The 24,927-nt window shown below is 36.4% G+C and overlaps 1 protein-coding gene across 6 annotated transcripts in view; it reads right to left on the reverse strand.

Annotated features, from left to right (window-relative positions):
- LOC142355829 (synaptotagmin-16-like) overlaps positions 1-24,927 on the reverse strand; it is a 59,720-nt gene that overhangs the window by 17,568 nt on the left and 17,225 nt on the right. For 5 of the 6 annotated variants that reach the window (XM_075408112.1, XM_075407901.1, XM_075408171.1 and 2 more), the window contains exons 2-6: positions 18,559-18,952; positions 16,929-17,198; positions 16,340-16,512; positions 15,366-15,713; positions 7,979-8,149 (exon numbers count right to left, since the gene is read on the reverse strand). In XM_075408112.1, the coding sequence (XP_075264227.1) occupies positions 7,979-8,149; positions 15,366-15,713; positions 16,340-16,512; positions 16,929-17,198; positions 18,559-18,760 (1,164 nt within the window). In that variant the 5' untranslated portion in view covers positions 18,761-18,952. Of the gene's footprint in view, positions 1-7,978; positions 8,150-15,365; positions 15,714-16,339; positions 16,513-16,928; positions 17,199-18,558; positions 18,953-23,950; positions 24,528-24,927 lie in introns of those variants that run through there. The other variant, XM_075408052.1, reaches the window with a different exon arrangement.

Here is a 24,927-nt window from a genome sequence, read left to right on the forward strand (position 1 = left end):
AAACGAAAATCAAAGAACTCTTTTTAATTCCGAATTCCTCGTTGGACGAGATTTTTAATGATACCACTCACTTTCTCTACGATGAATATATACATCGGTCAAAATTTTCTGAACAAAAAAATCCATTTGAGTATATAGTTCCTCCCCCCACAAGTGGGGTCGGAACAATGAGCATTTACGAAATAAAATAACTCATAACTCTGTTTTCACTCTGAAGCTTTATTTGGAAAAGGAAAAACTCTTCTTTTACTCTGTATCACTACTTGAGAAAATCAACAATTGAGAAGCAACAATCCTGTTTCTTTTAAGAAAACGCAAATAATCACTTGAGTGTAAGCAGAATTAAGGTCAAAAGACAACGACACTCAATATGTCAACTCAGCATCAGACCATAAGATGCAAAAGTCATAATCATCAAAGCTAAACTGGTTTCAATTGTTACCAACTCCTGTAAAAGAATTCTGATTCCAATTGCGGCGTCTTTTTTGTCTGCTTTGTAGAAAAAATTTTTCAGCTCATCAAAAAAAAATTAAATACATTGCAATATAGCATAGCTTCGATTACGCTCGAACTATATTGCTGTCTTTTTTACGGACTATATATTTCAGTGTGCCGTAGAGATTGAAGATTGCTGACCTTATCATTCAAATTGTACTGGATTGAGCACGACATATTGATTTTCAAATTTCAATCTTTTTGTTTGAATTTACACTTGGCATCATCAAATTTAAAATTGGTTTATACATGGTGCATATTTTTATAAGATAGACATCAAATAGACTGTATCAGTGCTGATGGTCCAAAAGACACTTTTTTGTACAGATTCAGCAATTAATTACCCTTGTTGGCACAAGTGGCTAAACATCAAATTTAATTTTTTAACTTCAACTTTTAATTTTTTCCTCGATTTTTACCGCAGATAATCGCTCAAGGCTACTAAGGATTAGAAAAGTTTATTTTAATTTAAACAATATTAGAATGCAAAATTCCCTCAGTAAAGCAAAGTTTCACAAAGTCAGCTTCAAACTAGACAGTTCCCCTGACAACAGGTCAATTAATTTGAGCTACTTTTGTAGCAATTTTTCGAAACAAGAGATACAAGAGTGACAGTAGGCCTCTTCTTACCGTTGAGGCTGCGCAAAACCAATGTTAGGTTCTTTAGCAGTACTGCATTCACTTTCCTTTTGAAATCTACTTTACTTGTGTCTTCATTTAAATATTGTGGAGATTCTGTCATCTTACTTTACAGTTTGGTCCAATTTTCGATAAACAGATTTCCATTAATGATTAATTCATTTATCTTTAACAATTTTTATCCTTAGATTTTCCATGAAAGCAAACAATTAAAAGATTTTGCTAAGAAAAGCTTTCTTCTTCAGATCAGATTTCAAAAAATTTTCATCGAAAAAAAAATTTCAATGGATCAGATTTGCAACATAAGACTACAATAAGCTGGCAAGGAATCAGATTTGACTGTATCTAGTTTGTCAGTTTTTATTTGAGTAGTCTCCTCAAATTAAATTTTAAATTTTTCGATAAATTTTCCAGAAAAAATGTAACAAATCTGCAGCCTCTCATTCAGTATCAACAAGTAAGATAAAAATCAACAAAACTGATATTTCGCAAAAAAATGTTACCAAATATTAAAGGACAACAAAGTATATATCAAAAACATTCAATTAAATCATTCATCTTTCTTATTTACTTTGCTGTAAACAGTTTATCAGGAAACAATTTTTGAGTCAAAGAAGTAAATTTTTATCAAGTAAAATATTCTAACAAGAAAATTCTAACAAAAAACTCCACATGGTGGGCATCATGTCGTGGTCTCGAGAACGAGTTACAAGAATTTTATTATTTTAACAATTGAATTCAGAATGGCCTAAATGTACAAAATTTCACAGGTATTTATAGTCCGTATCAGTATGAAAATTTACAGATCCGTCTAGGTATAGATAAACTGATATGGGTTAATTTACACCTTTGTTGTGAACAAGTTATTCCTCTTGCTGTATATGGCAAGTACTAGTGCAGTTTCTTGCACTTAACTCATTGTTCTCCCTACCTGAGAACATGTCATTTCTATCTACTGGGAGGGTCGGAGAGTTGATTTCCGATCATATCTGGTGGTGGGAAGGTCGAATCTATCACAAAAATTCATGGTTCATGTACACTGATAAACTTGTGGTATAAACAATCTTGGATCGACGATTCGGTTCAAATTAGAAGCCATTTTTTTTAATTTCACTTCACCAAACATCAGTTAAGAAAGTTTTCTTTATATATCGAAGTTTTAACTTAAGTTGCTAAGTTCGCCACTTCTCGATATATCACATCCTCCCTCCTTTTTTAATCAAGTTTGTAGGTATAGCTTCTCCAAATCTTTCTGAGTGTTTTTTTTAATTCAACTTGAAGTTCTCGTGGCCACTGAAGGTTGTTCCCCTTCAACTACTGAGGTTTCTTCAGTAGAGTTGGGTGATGCCATGTCTATGTCCTCCCTACTGCTCTCAGACTGTGAGTCAGTAGATTCAGTCTTGATGTCCTCAGGTTCAGGTTCCAGTCGTGCAATTTGGTTGTCACTAACAAGCACTGTTTTGTTTGAATTCTCCGGCTGAATGAACGAAGTGTTCATTCCTTTACGGATAATGAAAGTGGCTGGAACCGTTGGTGAATTGTTCGTCGGTTTGAATAGAACTCGTTCACACAGATCAAAATCAGTGACTGTTGGAAAACTTAATTTGCGTCCCAGTAGCAGTTCTACGGGAGTTTTGCCCCGCGTCTTGGAACTGTTCCGATGTGTCATCAAAACCCGCTGTAGGAAAGCGCCAAATGACACATTCGGATTTGGACTCAAGGCTTGAATAGCCCGTTTCACTGTTTGGACCGCTCGCTGAGTTATCCCATTTGCTCTTGGATGGTAGATGAGAGATTCCATCTTTTTATTCCCAGTGATTTACACCATTGCTTTAGATCATTGCTCACAAACTCAGGACCATTGTCTGATACTAATTTTCTTGATATCCCAAATCTTGCAAAGATTTGACTCAACTGCACCTTCACTGTTTGTGAGGTTCTATTTCCCGCTTCTATCACTAAGATATTACTTTGATCCTTAACGTAGCCCCAGTCCATGTGGAGTCTTTCCCGAATTTCAGCTTCCGGCCCAATAGATACTGTTTTCCTCAGGCTAGGCCTGTTTTCTTGCCATTCCTTACATTTACTAACATATCGAAGAACATCTTGACTGATGCCGGGCCACCAAGCAATCATTCAAACTGCTGTTTCAGTTGCACTTTTGCCTGGGTGAGTCTCATGAGCTTTGGCCATCACCATGGGTCTTAGTTTGGGTGGAATGAAAGGCACAACTCCTCGAAAGATGATCCCATTGTGAATGGTCAAGGCGTCTTTCTGTTGTTCAAATCCTTTCTCTGCTTCTGAGCACTGTTTCCAGATGCTGCCTTTCATTCGTTTGATGACATCTTGAAGAAGTCGATTCAATCTCAGCTCAGTTTTGATGTCTGACTGGGTCACCAGTTTGGGTTGGACGAAGTAGATTTTGTCAAGAGCAAAGCAGACTCAATCATTAAGTCTGCAAAGCAGACACTCATCGTCAAAGTCTAGTCTGCTCAAAGCATCAGCGTGGGGGGATTTGTTCTCCGGGTGTATATTTCAATTCGAAGTCAAATCCCATCAGCGCTATTGCTCATATCGTAATTCTTGCTGATGCTGTTTTCGGAATTTCTTCGTCTGGGGCGAAGAGATATTTCAGAGGTTTGTGGTCAGTCTGTAGAGTGAACCTTCTTCTGAGTAGTAATCGTTTCAATCTTGTGACCACAAAGACGATTGCAGGTGCCTCTCGCTCAATAATGGAGTAATTTTGTTCGGCTTGTGACAACTTCGTCGAGACGTAGATGACAGGATGTCTCTCTTGTGAGAGTACCCCGCCTATAGCTTTCTCTTAGGCGTCGGTTGTCATGGTTGCTTCATTTGTCAAGCTTTAAGACTGTACAAGAGGGTCAGCACATAACTCGTTTTTGATGTTTTCAACAGCATTTTGTTTTTCCTTTTCCCATCTGAATTCTTCTTTTCGAATTTTGTTTAGGGGTAGCATTTTTGTTGCAAAATCCGGTATACTTCGACCATAAAAAATTGCTAAGCCGTCAAAGGACTCAAGTTTTGTCATATTTGATGGCGGTTTTGCATTTTTGGTTTTCTAAACATGTTTAGGATCGGGTGCTCTTCCTTCTTTGGAAGAAGAGTAACCAAGAAAACTTACGCTTGAAACTGGTTTTGAGTTGGATTTCTTCTGATTGATGGTGAAACTTTTTTCACGTAGCCAACTCTTGACTGCAAGCATTCGTTTCTTGTTTTCATCTTCTCTCATTCCACATACCAGGACGTCGTCTTGGAAGATGACCACACCCTCGATTCCTTTGAGAGTTGACTCAATGCAATTCTGGAAGATTTATGAGGCCCTGAGGAAGCCTGCACATCTTGAACCATTCTTGCGATGTGTTGATTGTGCATATTTCTTTTGCATCCTCGTCCAGTTCAATTTGATAGTATGCGTCTGATAAGTCAATTTTTCCAAAGTAAGAGGCCCCATGCAGATTATGGAAATGCTCTCCATGTCTGGGATTGGATAGTCCTCGTCCATAACTCTGCCATTGAAGTGAACTTTCAGGCCCACGCATAGCCGCAGAGATCCATTTTTCTTCCGCTGCCACACTACTGGTGATGCATTTGTGACCCCACCAGGTTGTACTGGCTCCAGGATGCCCTGTCGTACCATTGCCTCAAGCTTCACTTTGACCCTGTCTTGGAGAGGTAGAGGTATCGTTCTGGCTTTGCAGAACATTGGCTGTGATCCCGGTATTAGTTTCACATGCGCTTTGTATCTTTTGACTGCAGGTAGTCTTTCATCACTCACTGCTTTGATGCCTTCTTGGGGTAGCATGTCTCTCCCAAGTAGCCCAATTTTTTTTGCCGGATTGCACAACTGCTAGCAGTTATTGCCTATACGTGCTTTAGTTCCACTCAACATCACATGTTAATGATCCCAGAAGGGTCTGTTGATGACCTTCATAGGCCTCAAGACATCTGACTTTCCCATTTAACTGAGGTTTACCAAGCTCAGTACAGATTTATGATGATATCACGGTGCTATCAGCACCGGTATCAACTTGCATTTTTTAATGGTCTTTTACTGTAAGGTACTCCCGTGTCACCGACATGTTAAACACGTTTTCCCGTCTATAGTACATTCCCTTCTCCATTTCGGATGATGTTTGACCAGACAACTTACCCTCTGCCTCGCAGAAATTGTTGCGCTGGTCATACTTACCTGACTCAGGCTGGGTTTTACTTCAGCACATTTTTGAAAAATGCCCCACTTTTTCACAGATGTTACATTTCTTGTTATAGGCCGGACACAACTTGCTACTGTGTGGCTTACCTCCACTTCTATTACACAAGTTACCATTGCCTTTATTACGAGTGAACTTTTCACTAGGTTTTCTGAAGGTCTTTTTGAAGTTGTATCCCACTTCTTCTTCTATTATAAATGGTCCATTACATGTTGAGGAACTCGCAAAAGCCATTGCTTGACTGTAAGCTTTCTGTCATTTCAGACAGAGACATCGTTGGTTTAGTTTTAATGCCATCTAATGGTCTTAATTTGGCCTCAGGGTCTCTCAAACCTGAGATAAATTTAATTTTTACCAAAACTTCTTCAGGGTTGGTTACTTTTTTAAGTTTTTCCAAGTCACAAATACGTGCTTCTTATCTGAGGCGCGCTAGAAAATCGTCGTCAGATTCTCCAACGCCTCGGACAACGGACAGAAATTTAGCCCTTTCTGCCGTTTCTACTCTCTCTTTAGGGGAAATACAGTTTTGAATAGCTTGTCTGATCTCTTTAAAAGGAGTGTCTAACAATTTTTTAGGGTTCATAAAGCTCCTAAGTTTAAGAAGTGCGTCCTGGCCGCATATACTAAGAAAGAGATTTGTTACCTGTAGGTCCACGATCGTACCGTCGGTGTTGATTTTATCTTCTTTCTTCTCTGCGCCACATTTCGCCATAAAACATGATCCACGCAGTACAGGATTCAGCATTCTGCAGATCCAAGGTTTGTCGGTCGTTTGGTGGTCTGGTTATCATTGTCGTGGTCTCGAGTACGAGTAACAAGAATTTTATTATTTTAACAATTGAATTCAAAATGGCCTAAATGTACAAAATTTCACAGATATTTATAGTCCGTATCAGTATGAAAATTTACAGATCCGTCTAGATATAGATAAACTGATATGGGTTAATTTACACCTTAGTTGTGAACAAATTTTTCGCCTTGCCCTATATGGCAAGTACTAGTGCAGTATTTTGCACTTAACTCATTGTTCTCCCTACCTGAGAACATGTCATTTCTATCTAGTGGGAGGGTCGGAGAGTTGGTTTCTGATCATATCTGGTGGTGGGAAGGTCGAATCTATCAGACAAATTTATGGTTTATGTACACTGATAAACTTGTGGTATGAACAAATTTGAATCGACGATTCGGTTCAAGTTAGAAGCCATTATTCAATTTCACTTCACCAAACATAAGGTAAGAAAGTTTTCCTTATATATCGAAGTTTAAACTTAAGCTGCTAAGTTCGCCACTTCTCGATATATTACACATCAGACAAAAAATTAACGTTAAAGTATTACTCGATTTTTGTGGCTTTAAAAGAACCAATCCCGTTTGATTATCCGTTGACTACAGCATATCATAAAAAAGTGGGCGTCCATTATGGACTGTAGGAAACCACAATGAGACTTATAATACTATAGCTTCGCCATAGCTTCGCAGCTACCAAACATTGAACTAGTTTTTAAATTACTTAGGAGATAATCATTTTTAAATCATTTTTTGTACTAAAACTTATTTTGCTTCGAAAGATCGACCTCAAATTTCTGCCGGCGAAAATGTGATGAGATGCAGTCAGAACATTACGTGCACATGCACTTTAACGAGCCTCTTGAATAATAATTTTGGTTCCTGCGTAATCACAGCGGAACACCATTAGGCGACTTCACCCTCTTCTCAGCTGCCCTTTTTCTTATTACTCCCCACATTTCAGACTGTTCTTTTTATGAGCAGCATTGCTCTTTTTTTGGTGACTATGGTCAGTTTTTTGCGTCTGAAACTTTGACGTGGTACCATCATTGCAGCCAACATTGGTCAGGCTATGGTCAACCTTAAGCTATGGTTAAGAAAGAGCTCATCCTCACACAGACAGCTTCACGGAGGTAGGGGATTGAACTCTCAATCATTGGCGTGTGAACCACACACCTTACCTCTCGGCTATTACTTCTTGTTTCTTTATTACTGAGAATTATTTAATAATCACCCAGAAGTCCGCAGATTTCAAAATTTACCAGCATAAATAAGGGGTCTGATGTTTTGAATGTTTTAAAAATGACTATCACAGTTTTCAAAGTAGAAAACGGAAACTTTTGCTCTATTTGATATATTTCTACTCTCCTTTCCTCAATTCAAAAAAACTTTCTTCTAACTGTGTTCAAATAACTATTGGTCTATTGGAACTGTTATACCCACTGTTAAAAATTGGTTATCAGCGTTTCCGATGTTAAACGAAATTACAAATGTTGACTCTTCGCTGAAAATTACAAATGTTGACTCTTCGCTGAAAATCTTGCATCCCTTTTTAGCGAGCGTAAAAAATATTGATAGCATAGAAGTCAACAAATTTTACTTTCTAAATCGACAAAAAATCATTATCGACAAATCAATTCCAAATCAACTAATCATTATCGATAAAAAGAAAAAATACAGTTTAGTTTTTATCCTCGGTCTTTCTACTTTCCAAAAAAGGATTTTGATTTGTAAATTAGGATGAGTCAAGATTTGATTATTCATTTTCAGTGACCCGTTCTTGATCCGTTTAGCTTTCTCGTGTATTGTTTAAAAAAAATACTCACGAATAGATCGAGGGCTATTGGTTTGTTGGCTGCTCTTGTGGGAGAGTTAGAGTAGTGGTCCAGTGGGAGGTCTTCTAATCGGACCAACCTCTGACACACCAGCTGGCTCTTTGACAGAAGAGACTCACTCGCATATACACGGAACCGCAAAGAGGTATTCAACATGTCGATCTAAACAAAGAAGAAATCTTTGACGAAATCTGAGTTTTGTTTAAAACAACTTCCGACGTTTAGACCTGGACTTATGAAAAGACTTCTTAGTTCTAAAGGTAGGGGTTCAATATTGACTAAAAATACAGTCGTTTCGCGGTCCAACTAAAGTGTTTTTAATAGCAAATTGTAGTCGAACACGGTATTTTCATCGGTCAATGACCAGTATTTTCATGGGTCGGGCAGGAGTCCTTTAATAAAATAACTTGTGACGAGCATGGTTTTTTTAATGGGTTGAGGTTTTGATTTTTCGGGATCAGTAATAGATTTTTTTCTCTGTTTTTTTTATTGTGGATGCACAAGCATCCACGAGCAACTCCAAACTAGCAGTACAACAGACATGTCAACTTAAAAAACAGTCAGAATTTTAACAAAAATTTAAAAGTTAAATTCCTAAGAACAATTAGCTGTTGCTCGAAAGCTATATTGCGAACTTGTTTGGTTGAATGGAAGTAGTTAGTATATCTCTCATCATCTTCAATTCATCAGCAATAATTTTAGTGGGCTGTAGTTGAGTTATTTTTTACACAACTTTTCATATTTAAAAAAAAGTCCCTTTTTTGAAATAACTTAATGAATTTTTGAAATTTTGAAAGGTCAGACCCGTTGAATAAGTTATATGCTCTAGCCGAGTTTCAAACCGCACGTAAAATTTTGGTTCCATTGTAAAAAATTTTGCCGAGTTAAATTTGAGCATGAAATTTTGGTCGAGCTAAAGTGGAGAACAAAAACAAGTGTTGGTCGAGCTAAAGCCCGACATCAAAAGTTTTTGTCAAACTAAAGCCAAGATAAACTTTTAAGGTCAAGCTAAAGGTTTTATATGGACATTTTGGGTCAAGCGTTGCCTTTTAACTAAATTTTTGGTCACATATTATATTTTCATAAGTCGAGGTATAAACCTGGGTTAGCAGGTCGAGATGTCAAAGCAAGAAATAGCTAAAATTGAAAAAATTGCTTCTGGAGGCGGTGAAAGCAATGTAAACAAAACGTTCACCGCTAAATTCTGCACATATTACGACCATTTACTTGAAAAAATCACCGAAAATCTTTTCTGAGTTAAACAGTTCGAAATTAAATTAGATTCACTCCGCTTTTTTGATAAACGAAAGCGTTAAATTTTTGCTGAAATTTTTGCGGTATTTAGTGATCTACTTTTCATTTTCACCGAGTGAATCTAACTTTTTTATTTTGGAATTGAAAACATTAATTTAAGGTATGCTGGGTTGGGGAAATCATGGGATCAACCTTGTGCCCACAAATCACCATGGTGCCCACGCAATTGAGTTTTTCTCTTTTATTTATTTCCAGAAACCCTCACAATCGGGCCTTCAAAATTTCGTCATCATCAACCCACAAAATCGGGTTGAACGGAAGAAATGAGCATTGTCCCCACTCATTGGGTGACAAACAAAATCGCGCACAGCAATAATTGGGCAACTAAAATTGGGTGAGCCAGGACTGTAAATTAACCATTGTGGGGCTGAGGGTGTTGTCACAGGTATGAGTCTCATAAAAGGGGATCTCTGGTGATCAGCATTGTAGCTGAAACTCTCATTAAAGTCACTGAGACTCCTTGAGATAACTGATTGCAGGCAATTGATAAACCAGCTGATTGAAAGTTTCGGTTATTGGCAAGCAAAGCAATACGTTTCAAAGATGTTCTAACCAAGCAGTACAACAGACATGTCAACTTAAAAAACAGTCAGAATTTTATTAAAAATTTAAAAGTTAAATTCCTAAGAACAATTAGCTGTTGCTCGAAAGCTATATTGCGAACTTGTTTGGTTGAATGGAAGTAGCTAGTATATCTCTCATCATCTTCAATTCATCAGCAATAATCTTAGTGGGCTGTAGTTTTGTTATTTTTTACACAACTTTTCATATTTAAAGAAAAAGTCCCTTTTTTGAAATAACTTAATGAATTTTTGAAATTTTGAAAGGTCAGACCCGTTGAATAAGTTATATGCTCTAGCCGAGTTTCAAACCGCACGTAAAATTTTGGTTCCATTGTAAAAAATTTTGCCGAGTTAAATTTGAGCATGAAATTTTGGTCGAGCTAAAGTGGAGAACAAAAACATGTGTTGGTCGAGCTAATGCCCGACATCAAAAGTTTTTGTCAAAATAAAGCCAAGATAAACTTTTAAGGTCAAGCTAAAGGTTTTATATGGACAGTTTGGGTCAAGCGTTGCCTTTTAACTAAGTTTTTGGTCACATATTATATTTTCATAAGTCGAGGTATAAACCTGGGTTAGCAGGTCGAGATGTCAAAGCTAGAAATAGCTAAAATTGAAAAATTGCTTCTGGAGGCGGTGAAAGCAATGTAAACAAAACGTTCACCGCTAAATTCTGCACATATTACGACAATTTATTTAAAAAAATCACCGAAAATCTTTTCTGAGTTAAACAGTTCGAAATTAAATTAGATTCACTCCGCTTCTTTGATAAACGAAAGCGTTAAATTTTTGCTGAAATTTTTGCGGTATTTAGTGATCTACTTTTCATTTTCACCGAGTGAATCTAACTTTTTTATTTTGGAATTGAAAACATTAATTTAAGGTATGCTGGGTTGGGGAAATCATGGGATCAGCCTTGTGCCCACAAATCACCATGGTGCCCACGCAATTGAGTATTTCTCTTTTATTTATTCCCAGAAACCCTCACAATCGGGTCTTCAAAATTTCGTCATCATCAACCCACAAAATCAGGTTGAACGGAAGAAATGAGCATTGTCCCCACTCATTGGGTGACAAACAAAATCGCGCACAGCAATAATTGGGCAACTAAAATTGGGTGAGCCAAGACTGTAAATTAACCATTGTGGGGCTGAGGGTGTTGTCACAGGAATGAGTCTCATAAAAGGGGATCTCTGGTGATCAGCATTGTGGCTGAAACTCTCATTAAAGTCACTGAGACTCCTTGAGATAACCGATTGCAGGCAATTGATAAACCAGCTGATTGAAAGTTTCGGTTATCGGCAAGCAAAGCTATACGTTTCAAAAATTTTCGAACCAAAGAGAAGCCCCCGAAAGATTCAAACGCGAGTGGTACAAACTGGATACCTATTTCGGCACATTTTTGGGCACATTGTTCATATTTCCGCTGACATATCTTCAGCATTTGTCAGCGCAAAAGCACACCTCCTGGCCGCATCTGAAATTAGACTGGGCTGCACTGGGGAAGTTATGGTTACGTCTAACGCAGATGGTTATCCCGCTGACCAGCTGGGCAAGTATATGTCTCCTGGCCTTGAGTTATTATCTGGAATCAAATTTTTCTGTACGCAGACGGGTGATAAGTTTGCGGTCGAGCAAGCAGCAAATATTCTATCCCTCACTCTATCGTGCCTCGATATCATATCCCCCCGACCATGACAGCTTAAAGCGTGATCATCCAACTTGTCCAGTCTGCTGTTTTGACAGTAAGGGCATTTTCTTTCCTCAATGTATAACGGAACACCAATCCGATATTTCAATGCGGCTCTGAAATAATTAGGCTGAAGATGAAGGCACAGACTATGGATTGGAGGTACGGAAAGCCAGGCACCATATTGCGGCCACGTTAGTGAAAGCAGACGAGCTTTCTCCTGATTTGAAATCTGATTACAAAGGAGGTCAGAAAAAGCAGCATCGTCAAGTGTCTCCTGAATCTTGTGTTGTGTATATTGGCTATTTTCTAGATTCTTCAGTTCTTTCACTGTTTCTTTGAAAAATTGGATGTCTGTAATTTTCTCACCGGTTAATTGTTCTACTAAAGCGTCTGGCTGCGATACTGACCAAACAAACGCAGCTTTCAATTGGTCAACTGCTTGTCTAATACCAGCGCCACTTTTGCTTATTGGTAGGCAGGCCTGCTTCCAAGCGTTGTCACTTATAACGGTGCCTAACATATTCTCAAATGTTGTTCTCTGAAGGTTTTTAAAATCCTGCAAAATGAAAGAGGATTCGTCAGATGGAGTGTTACATCGCAGGGAATATACCATCTTTGGGGCACCAAGACAGCTTCGAATAATTCCAAGCGCAAAATGTAGGTCATCTAGATCCGCCAGCTTGTCGAGCAGTTTTTCTATTTTGTTAACTCTTTTACTCAAAGATTCAGCAACAAAGCTGGGATTGCTGATGGCAGCGCCCAAGATCCCAAGTCCTTCTTTGCTATTTCTCTTTACTTTGTTATCTATGGCGTTCAGATCGGCGGGTGACCAAAGCTCACTTTTTTCTATTCTGGGCTCTAAACCGCATCTTTCAACCAAATTTGTCAACAAATTCAATGCTGCACAAGTTTTTGGTGGGTACCAGCAAGGATGCCATCATCCAAATACCAATTATGCTGTACTAGATTTGATAATTTTGTTTCAAATTCTTTAATCTTTGGCCACCGAGCTAGTGAAAACAAAAAGATCCCATAGATGAACTCCCGATTGGCTACTTAAGTATGTGTTGTTAAAATGCAAATGACTGTGTTATGAGTAGCAAAAAATCGCAAAAGGGGCAACACTAGGTAAGAATTTTGCGACTGCTTCCAAAACCTTGCTTCTTTTTACCGAATTGAAGGCATTTTTGAAATCAATCTGCAATTTTCCGGAATTTTTGGTTTTTGCAGTTTTTCAAAGGAAACTCTTGTTGCATGTACTATGCCCTCAGCCCCACCCTTGACTGCCACCACCAATTGTTTTGTGTTATATGGATCAGCAGCTTCTGAATTCGCTTCACGAGCTATGCATTTAGCAAAAGGACGTCGAATGACTTCCCAACAGCGATAGGGCAGGCCCCACCATTCAGTTTTTTCAATGCAGTTAGTGTTGCACTACATAGTATAGGAGCAACGAGTTCGAGAAGCTGACCCCTGCTGGCTTAGTTGACGAATTTTGTTAAACTAGTGATTGCTCGATTTGATTGATCAGGGGCATCGCAGTTTACTGCATGCAGCAGATGCTCGGGATACATTAATCTGGTACAGTTTATTCTTTTTGTCGGGGTAGAAAAGTGTTGTTTTGGGGGGCACTTTAAAGCTGGAAGCGGTGTCATCAATGATTAAATTGTTCATTTGCTGAGTCAGTCCCAAAGTTAAATTGCATTGTTTTGCCCCCGACTCAGCTTTGTAGTATTGTCAGTCTCAGCGAACAAAACCTTCTTGCTTTCTCTAGTTCTCATAACTGTTAACTTTGAATGCGCAATTGACTACCAAGTTTCTTTATCCCACCAGATAAAAAAACTAGCGCAGGGGTCATTTTGGTTAGAACCACTACATAATTGATTTGCTCACGTACACAATGCTTCTGATATGATAAATGTAAAAAAAAAAATTGGTAGGGGATCAATCTAAGGTGCTCAAGATTCGGTGTAAAGTTTGTTTCTATTTTCGTTTTGCTGGTTGAATTCAAGAGCGCGACTTAAACGCACGTGAGTCTAACTTAGTTAGCGATTGAAAAATTTTATTGTGAGTCCTTTTACTGCGATCACTACCCGGGTCAACGATCATACAACTTTCTTTGATTTCGTGCTAGGTCATATATGATTCTTAGTAATCATACTAGGTCATATAGGATTTGTATGAATTCTTGGTAGTCATACAAGGACCATATATGATTTCCTAGAAATTATACAAGGATCATACAAAAAAATTCACAGACTAAAAACTGTAAAATTTTGATTTTCCATTGAAGTTGAAAATTTTTCTTGGATTGTATACAAGGTCATATATGACACATAACACATTGACTGGTGCCACAAATTTTTGTATAATGTAGTCAGAGGACTTATTAAATTATTATATTGCATTGACAATCCACATTTGATTCTTTGTGTGCGCTAAAAGAATAACTTTCTTGTTGAAACGTATTCAGAAAACGAATATGACGTGATATGCATTTTTCTTCTTGATTAATTTTTTTAATAAATGAGCATTTATATGTATAAACTGGCTTCAGAGTATGTCAAAAATTTTGTTATTTGTTTGGACTTACTCTTTTATTTTGTGCCTAACTTGCAATTGATATTGTACGCTAGGGTCTTTTGGCAGATCACAATGTGATGCCAGGGTATCAATATGTGATGCCCTACCGAATAAAAACATAAATGGTTAAAGATTTTCAAAAAATAGATGTAAGATTCTTGGTATTCGTACTAGGATCATATATGATTTCTTGGTAATCATACAAGGATCATATATGGTTTCTTTGGTTTTATACAAGGATGGTACTAAGAAATCAAGTATGGACAGTATGAAATCATATATGATCCTTGTATGAAATCAAAGAAACTTCAACCCGGGTATATATCACTATAATTTATCGCAAAAACGAACAAAACCTCACAGCAACGAAAATTTACTGTACACAGTAAATGAAAAAAAGCCAAAACGAGACTCTTAAAAGACGTGTGCGATTGGGTCACCCCCTTCTATCCGTATGCAGCCAGTCGATTAGATGTTCAGCATCTTTAAATTGCGCGCTTAATACTTCAATCATTGTAAAAATACCAGTTACGAAAACAACAATCACATCAAAGTTAGCAGCAAATAGCATACTGCCGTGAACTATTCTTTGAGCTGGTGAAAAAATTCAGTGACTACAGAGTTGAATTAACAGTGAAATAAAAATTTTGTTTATGAAACAAAAAAAAACTCGAACTTAACGAAATTTAGTAACTGCAACTTTCCTTTCAATGTAATTGGAGCGAAATGTATGTAAAATTTGAAACATGAAATGTCACTTTTTTATTTTCCACTCTTTGCAATTGTAATTGGGAGTGATTTGATTTTAAATTGCACTAGTTTTTACACCATTGCGTTAGAATTCTCTACTTTTAACTCTTCCAAATGGATGATTCTATAACTGAGAGTACGTTAGCTTCGACCCCGCGGAGAATGTTACCATTAAAAAAGACCAACTGTATCCAAATAAACGATCTATTTAATAGACTAACCTAAGCTCCTCAATACCCAAAATTTAGCTCATTTGAACTTTTTCCTCAAATAGGTCAAAGTACCCCCGAATCTAATGCCAAGTCAAATTCAAGTCTAGCAATAGTACTGATTCATCACTTTGATCATGTTACTTTTCGCTCTTCTATGTCTAGTACAGGTCTTGGCTAAGACTTGGCAAGTATAGTTTCAATTTTTGGTCAGGACCTGGAAGCCTAAATAGTAAAATTTGATTAGTCAGACAAAAAGATAATTCTACCTGATTTCCGACAGAAAATGTGAAGGATTTGTTCCATGCCAGTGGAAAGCCTCCCTTGACTATTGAAGTCTTGTACTTAAACTTCTTTTCTGGCAGGACCATCAATGTCACTCTACAACCATCTCGCACAATGTTGCACTCTAGCGAGTTCGAATTCAAGTCTAGGATCGTGACTGACATTTGGTCAACTGTCGTATCATTTGCTATCAATATTCGCAGAGTTCCTAATGGTTGCTTCTGATTTGACGTCACAGATATTGTTGGACTTGACAAGGGACTTGATGGTGTTTTTGGGACCACTACTGGGGGGACTGTAATTTCCTGGGCGTAACTAACTGCACTCTCCTCCTGAAATACGTTTTAAATTCAAGCTGCATTTAAGTGTTGAAAACAGTAAAAAAACATTTACATTTTTTTCTGCAACAGCGAAGAGTCAATTTATCAGCGGCGTGAAAAACTTTGCCATCTTTTGTTTATTATTTGCAGAAATAATTTGTAAATAAATGAGGTATCGGTGACAATTTGATGCAGAAATTTTTAACTGAAGTATTTTCGGGGGGCTATTAAAGCGATTTATGGAAATAAAAACTCACGGAAAAACCCACCAAATTATAGATATTTAGCGAATCAGGCCATGCCGCGTTGACCAAGGACATTATTGGTAATTTTGGCGCAGAACGTTACAAAAAAGTTAAAGTTAATTTTTACCTTAATTCAAGTTAAGGTAAAGTTAAGGTAAACTTTACCTTAACCTTAACTCCAATAGTGTAAATATACCTTAACTTTATTTAGTGTGTATCTTAGCGGCCCGTAAGAATTGATTTATACTCAAGTGAAAAAATTAAGAAGGAACCGATTTCAGTCATAGATGCGTCTGAATTCTTTCTGATGTCCTTTCGGGGGGGGGGGGGGGTGTTTTCTAGACCCAATACGAACTACGGACAATTGCATGAAGAGTGACATTTGAGGTTTACCTGACCATCTCCAGTGGGTCTAAATTGTGATGGAGGAACCGGGGGGCTATTCTGTACTGGTATGCCAGCAGTAAATGCAGGTATCACTGGATTAGTTTCCACAAATGTGACTTGAGGTGTGCTTGGAGTGGGTGGAAATTGGAATGCATTCGTTGAACGGGGACTACTGCTTTCTAAAACAGAGATCTGGCGTTTTTATATCACCCTTTATTATTACAGTTTACGCAGACAATTGGTAAATTTGTGTATTAGAAGAATTATGGTCCTACATCTTGAATTTTTTTTCGGAATTTAGAAATTTAATTCCTAATTTACAAAAAAATTAATTTTAATTTATAATTTACAAAAATGATTTGCAACTTTGAGTTCAGTAATCTGCAAATAACAAACACTTCTTACAACTCAAAATTCTTGGAACTCTAAATTTTTTCTGAATGCAACAATTTGTTACATTTTAAAAACTGATGAAAAAATTACAAAATTTTGCAAATAATTAATACCATTTTGTAAAAATGAATTGATATTTATGATAGAAGAGCAGGAGTAGTCTATCAGGTACAGGGGGCGGGGTAAAAAGGATATGGATTACCTTGTTGAGTATTAATTTTGATGGAGGTATTTGCGACTTTCTTTTCGACTTCTTCTTCACTTTCATCTGACGAAGGAGGTCGAATGGAGACTCTTTTGTATTGTGTTCTGTACATCCCGGGTGGTGGAGGAGTGCTGACAGACCCATCGTAGCCTGTTTTTGATGAAGAGAACAGACTTCCAGTCGCTCCAGATGTGAGGCTGGGTGTCTGGAGTTTGGATTGAAAGGAGGAAACGTCATCTTTGGAGCTCAGGCTAAGTTGACTCGTTCCTATTAAAATCAAATTTGCATAAATTCATGTCAAAAAATTATCTCTGAAAGTCATTATCGGGATCATTTCCGTTGATGGAATCCTGTCATTGCAAGCTCGTGTTCTAGAAGTTTTGATAACGCAGGGATTGATCATATAAAATAAGTAACATCTGAACTCCAGGAAATTATCATTGGAAACTCGTTATGGACAAAAAATTCTGTGTCCCATTTATGAAAATTATCTCAGGATACAACTATTCTTACTTTATAGAACCTTTCTTCTAAAAAACACGCAACTAGCGGGGGTGGGGGCAAGGTTGATTTTAACGCCCTCTAAGCTGCAGGTTGAGGTAGATTAGAAATTTTTGAAAAATTGTATAAAAAATTAAGATGTTTCTCTTCGCTTATCAGCTTAATTGCTACTTATTTGCTGCAACCCTCGGGTGCACTTGCTATATATAATACATGAACTATTTGTCAATTAGGGGCTCAGTTTTGTAAATTTGGAGGGCAAATATATTATTCGATGGAGAGGCGAAACGGAAGATTCCTGAAAACATTGTCAAAAAAACCTAATGATTTCCTCCCAACGAAACATCTAATCTTTTTTATCTTTTCTGTAAATCCGTTAACATTGTGTCCTGTTCGTGCTCCAACCTACATTGCGAGTACAAAAAATCATTTCGAGCACATCGATAGTCTTTTAAACTATCGATGACAGGCATTACATGACGCCTGCATAAAAATTCACAAAACTGAGCAGCAGACCAGGCAGCCAATTTTAAAGTTTTTAAAATGCATCCTGTTATTTACAGAGCAACTGCTCATACGAAGTTCATTTTAAGTAGTAATATGCTAAATGACAGCAAATAACATCTGTAAGAGTTCATTAATGGACGCAAGGAAACAAACATTTTAGATGTGACATACATTATCCTAGTAAAACACGAAAGCTAAGAAATGAAAAAAGTGATGGCCAAGAAACGCTATTGAGAACCTTTAGCAGTATAATCATATTTCACAATTGCTGAATAAAGATCGAACCATTCTTCCATGCGTAAGAAGCAAACTAATGGCAAAATGATGCAATATAGGTAAATCAGCCTCTTAGCAGCTATCTCAAACTTTTGAACTAACTTTTTTAAAAATAAAATAGACTCTTTCGTCGAAACACATCTCGGCCACTCTATCCCAACATTCATCTTAAACCTGGATAAAAGAAATCATCTCGAGTGACGTCACTCCACATAGCTTTCCCGAAAACCTTCAAAAGATATTCACGCCAGATTGAAAACCTCAATCAAAGTTTGGTCACGTGAGCCTTTTTTTACGACGCCACAATCCCAGCTCATGATTTAAAATTGCACAAAAATCTAACCTTTGGTGACGTTTTGGGCAAACAGGGTCTTAGGGAGTACTGAATCAGGACAGTTATCGGGGCAACAGTCTCCTTGTTCGGGACAACAGACTATAATATTGTTACTTGGACAGCGGCTATATCGCATCAGAGCCACCACCAATATAGCCACAATGACACACACTATAGCCACTGGAAACACCAACGCTAACACTGTAGCCATGGTCAGTTAGGGGTATACGTTATCGTTCTCGTTCTGTTGCTAACTTTATCTGTCCAAGATGTACATTTTGTTGCCCACAAATTTGTAAATTGCCCAAATTAATGACACCCGTCGTTGCAATCCATGTTTTCAATTCAATTTCCGTGTCCAGAGTTTTGTTCCAGAATTGGTTACTGCTGTCCACGCCACATTCTAAATGATATTAAATTGAATTGATTGAGGATTTTTGCGCGAACGGATATATTTGTGAAATAAAAAGAGTGTTGGTGATGTTAATTGTTTTTGACATTTACTGTATTTTTTACCCAATGTGAACTTAATGGAAATGGCAGATTTAAAATTGGGCAGGCTCCACCGCAAAAGTGGGAGTATGTGGTTATAAATAAGAGGGAAGAGTGAATTAATATATCAGAGTCTTCCTTTTTAATAAATTCGAAATAACTTCCATTTGAAAAATTAGGGAAGCGACTGCCGCCGTTTTAGAAAGCCCGAAGAGACCGTGAATGAAGACAAACAAGTAGCTGTCTATGATTAAACAAGTGATAAATAAGTTCAGTCTGCGTGGGTGTTAAACAGAGGTCACAGATACTTTCAAAGCTTCTTTTTCAAAGCGATAAACTTTGATTGCAACAAACTACATTTCAAAGAAAAATAAACTTTGATTTGAAATTAGGCCGGAAGCTTTAGAAGGCTAAACAAGTGACATTTTACTGTGAAGAGTAGAATAAAGTGACAACTAAAATTTCCTTTTGTAAGTCTGATTTGAGACCCATACAAAAAAAGTATCAAAGACTGATAATACACTTCATAAAAGCTCTTTTCCCGGGAGAGAAAATTGCTACATTGCCAAAGTTAGTACAAAATGTTGATCAAAATGCTATAAATAATTACTCTTATATCTAAAATAGGAGACAGAAATTGGAAAATGAAATATAAAAATTGCATGCAGCAATAGACAGACGTGGAAAATATTTGAGTTCAAGGAGAATTATAATTAATTGAAGCGCAGCATCATGTGAAGCAGGAAATGAGATATCTTCAGCTGCAGTATTTAGTTTTCCCAGACTGGGAAGCATGCCTGAATTATGACATCATTTCTATCATGATTTAGTACTACAGCACAGAGCACATTGTCTATATTATACTGTACATTGGCTAATCTTACATCATGTCCATATCGTATTTTAATCATGATACATGAACATAGCTTTTAATACTCAACGTACAGGAATTAATTCAATTGTAGCGTGCTTCAGGTGAACGGGACCGGGGGAGGGGGGTAAAAATTCACTAAAGAGCTCTAAATGATAATATTAGAGATTAATATAGACCCCTTCAAAGATTTAGAGTGGAAAATTGAGAACAAATTTGGCGCTCTTTTAGTAGGCTTTTAGTAACTTGCTGCCAAAAGCATTAAGCTGCTTCGGCTGAATGAGAAAAATTAGATCAAGCAAACATCAGATTATGAAGTGCGAAAAAAGTACTCGAAGAATCAAATTGGTTGTATGGAAAAAGATCCTGCAAAAAGGAACCCTTTGTTGAGACCTCGAAACGTGCAGAAACATACGCAAAAAACAATTGGTAACTTTATGTGGTGGAAAACAATGATGACTGAAAGTATATCAGGACTCAATTGAATTATCATTAATAAGGGGCAACAAAATGATAATAAAACATAGTATTCTCTATTACAGCAGTTTCAAAACAATTGTAAAATAAAATGGGCAGAACTTCAAAACTTTTTTTGGCAATGCGAAAAAAGTATAAAAATTACAAAAAATTGCCGTTTCTTAATTGATTCAAAAAAAAATAGAAAGTTGAGCAAAAAAATAAATTCATCAATTTGTCTTGAGGACTTAATATGTTGCACCTTTTGCAACAAACTCTTTTTTTATTAAATTTTACTTAGAATTTTTTTTTTGCTTTCTTAAGTTATCTGCCCATTTTTATGCTAAAATTATCCAATGATAGTAAAAATACCTGAAATTTTTTAACTTACTTAACGTTCTGCGTAAGAGTTCTGTGCACAATAAAATCTAAGTCGAAAAGCGCCAGAAAAAGGGTTTATTCTTTAGAAATCCCTCCAATAATATCAGTCCTATTTCACTTTCAATCGTCGCATATATCGCAAAACTGGATGTCCACCAAGTCAACAAAATTATTCTAGCAGCTGCAGGACACCTTTGTCTGAGGAAAAAGTTTTTATTCTTTAGAAATCTCTCTAATAATATCAGTCCTATTTCACTTTCAATCGTTGCATATATCGCAAAACTGGATGTCCACCAAGTCAACAAAAGTATTCTAGCAGCTGCAGGACACCTTTGTCTGCGGATATCAAAAGAGATTATATTTTCGGAATTGTTTTTGTTTTTAGATCACAAAGCTAATTCTCTTGCTGCGGATGTTGCGTGCATGAGAACTTTAATTTATTGTCTTACGTTAAGAATGAAAATTTTACAGCGGCTGGGAATATCTCATGCAGATATTGCAACCACTTAAGAAAATTGCCAATAGTTTAAACCTTCGAAGAAAACAAATAAAAAATTGTTTGGAAGATTAATCAGCGAATTGTTTTCCGAAAAAATTAAAACATGAACTTGCATCAAAGCTATAGTGCTGCTACTTTTAAGATGATTGCTAAGCTTAAAACATCAAAGTATTAATAAAATTTTATTGCCGGAATAATAATAATTGTATGTAAGAATATGTGTTTTCATAGCAATACTAACTCAGGAAAAATTTAGCAGAAAAAAAATTGAGCAAAAAATGAGCAAGAGAAATTTCGAAAAAATTGAGCAAATTGGACAATTTTCAGTTTACTTAGTTAAAAAAATATTTTGTGCTTCTTTTCTTTGCTGTTTTGATTTTTGTAATGACGTTAATCAACATTTATACTGTAGTAGCCTGATACTTTTGTTACTGTCCAATGCATCATTAACTGTGAAAATTAAAAACAGATAAGGTTATGAACATCAATGAATTTCTCTAAGCCATCAAGCTTTATGTATGACATTTGTAGCTGGTCCTTGGATATATTCTTATTCCTTCATTATCACTTTTTGAAAATATTTAAAAAAAAAAATAAAGTAAGAAACATGATTGGACTTAACAACAGCTAAAATAGATAGCGAACTAAAATCGATTGTTCTTTTCGTTACATAATACCAGACAGAGTTCCTCAAAATTATCATGTATAATTGGACTTATCGATTGATCCCTTACTTGAAAGAGCAGCTTTGACACTCAATTGCAGATAATGATAAATATTGGTTTAAACTGTCGGCTAAAAAACTTACTTTTGTATTTCATATCCGAGCGTTAAAGTTGCAAATTCAATGCATTTCGAGGGATATCTGTTAAAAGACTGAGTTTGCTGAGCTTTTACGTTCCAATATGAATTGTAAAGAAGCTGGGATGGAAATTTATGTGAAACCGGGAATTACCGATCCTCCACTCGTCGAGGCCTCCAACGTTAAAAAACGGTGATAGGAGTTGGAGAAATTATCCACTGTTAAAAATTAGGGGTAAGGGTGGAATGTGGACAAAGGCCATCTCAGTCCACCTTTATTTCACCACAATTCCACCCTTATCTCACCCGTAAACTTATTAAGTGGACAGATTGGCATTTCCCCTTTATTTAATAACATTTCCGCCCTTATTCTAGAGATGTCAGTTGTTAAGTTCTTCTGGTATCAATACATCGCATTTTCCCAGGTTTCCGATCTGCTGAAGAATTTTTCTGATTCTAATGTCATAGGGAAAGGATACCGATGGGATCAAGGTTGAAAATACCAAACTGCATAATTTTATTTTTGTATACACTTTTGCAACTTTAGGAAACTAGAAAAAATATGACAAATCATCTAACCTGACGTTCCATTTCTGACCGAGTACACTTATGATCTGTTTTGGCTCGTCTTTATTTAGGTTACACTCCAGTGAGTGCTTCTGGTCAGTTTGAAACAAACTTAGTAAATCGAAATCCTCCATTTTTCAGAAATTCTTTTGTCTGTGGAGCGGTTTCTTTGGCTTCTGCTGCCGTGGACAAAAACTGGATGTAGTCATCCATATAAAAGTTGTACCTAATGGCCTTCAAATGTGATGGAGGTTTCTTTTTGTTATCTTCAGCACACTTCTGAAGCACATAATTTTTTGAAAAATGCGTTTACGTTTCAAAACCGTTACTAATTATTTATAGCTATGTTCCGCCTTTAAATCGAATTGTCACTTTTATTTTTCAATTTTCCACCATTATTCCACTGTTTCTACCCTTAAAAATGGTGAAGTAACGTTGGAAAAATCGAATTGGTCCATTCTTTCCATTCTTTTAACCAATTTTTAACGGTGGACGCCTCGAACCCAGTCCTTCTTTTTATATCTGTGTGTTTTGTATTATTCCAATTAACTCGCCATTGTAGCACAGAGGCCTGAAAAAATCTCAGCTCCAATTGCCGAAAAATGAAAGAAGTGGTTATTACTCAAGCATGAATGCCACACCGCTTGCAAGCAATTACTCATAACTACAATGCATATCTACAATGTTTAGGGCGCTGTCTTTTATCTGTGCAATAGATAGAATGTGTATAAGTTAAGCTTGTTATTAACACAAATTGTCCTTATATCTACTCGAATTTTTTTCCTGTTGCTTGTTTTGCGCAACACTGTATAGATTAGCCAAAGTTATCAAAAATTTACATTTTTACAATTGAGTAGTTTGTTTTTTCGTTTAGTTGAGCCGTCGCCTAATATCTTAAAGACTAAAAAAATATGTGAACGCATTTCCTGGTAATTCTCGAGGCCACTTGAGGTTAAATAGAGCTAAAATTAAAACTAATTTCACGTGCTTGTCTAGGTTAGTGGTTGGTTGCTCCAGGCAAAACAAAAATGAAAGGAACAATTTTTCCTTTACCCATTGCTTAATGGGAAAAATGATTTACGATTGCTAAAAATAAAATATTTCTGTCAAAATAAAAACAAAATTAAGCTAATGGTTGCCAAATTAAGCATACGAGGCTCCAAACTACCGTCTTTATATGTCTAATGCGTGGGATTCTAATTGATTACATAGTTGTATTTGGTAAACTCTTTTCATTACCGTTTTCAGCGAAATCAAAACTACCTGGTTAAGTTGTAAAATATGAGCTCAAAGAATTTGGAAAACATAATAAAATAGAAGCAGCAATTACTAACCAAAATTGTTTATATCGGAACAAATATTTCACTCGTGTAGAAAGCAAATGCTTGCAAAATGTGGAAGTAAATATATGGAAATAACGGCATATTGTTGGCTTTTTAACAGACGTACAATAAAATAGCTTAATCAGTACCAGGTAGACAATTATTTAATATTTGTGTCTTTTATTTCCTTTTTTCGCAGCAGTTCTGACCGCCTAGAAGCGTTGTGCAAAATTGACTGCAAAAAACTGCAGCACATAAAAACGACGTGTTTAATAAATAGATCAGGTTTAGCATTATATATTTGGGACAATACAATATTACAATTTACCAACAAAATTTTTTATAAACCTTTGCAGGTGTGTGTGTAGGAATAAAACGAAGGAACAGTTACTAACAATTGACCCTTTTTCTAATCTGGAAATTACTCTTTGAACGGCATACTAAATAACGGATTAAGTCCACGTAATTTCAAAACACTTCTTTGTTGGAACAAATTTATACAAAATATAACAAATTGCCAAAAATTCGAACTAAATTGAAGTTGATACTTTCTGGTCATTTTTCATGGTTACGTTTTTAGTGAATCGGGTTACCTTACGCTTACATAAGTGATGAAAAAAATTGTGAACATATGTTGAAAAGTTTAGTTAGGATGGCGCCCCAAAGTCGGTAAATAACAGTTTTGTGATAGTAAGTTAACCACCATTTACAAAATTTGTAATAGGACCATAAAAATATAACAAATGCAGAGTAATTTTGGAGCTATTTTTACATTAAGTCTATTCCTGGGGCTATTTCGAGCTACATGAATTTCTTTACAAAATTATGACTAAATTTTCGCCCTGTTACTAAAAAAGGTTACAATGGTTGCACATTTAGCCATCAAGTTCCGTCAAAAAGGGGCGGTAATAATCAACCTACCTTTCCCTGTTTTCTGACAATTCAATTTTCCGCATCGCTGGATAGTGGGAAAGAGAGTTTTAATAAGA

This window comes from Convolutriloba macropyga, chromosome 1, assembly GCF_964194025.1.
Source record: "Convolutriloba macropyga chromosome 1, txConMacr16.3, whole genome shotgun sequence".
Lineage (NCBI taxonomy): Eukaryota > Metazoa > Xenacoelomorpha > Acoela > Convolutidae > Convolutriloba > Convolutriloba macropyga.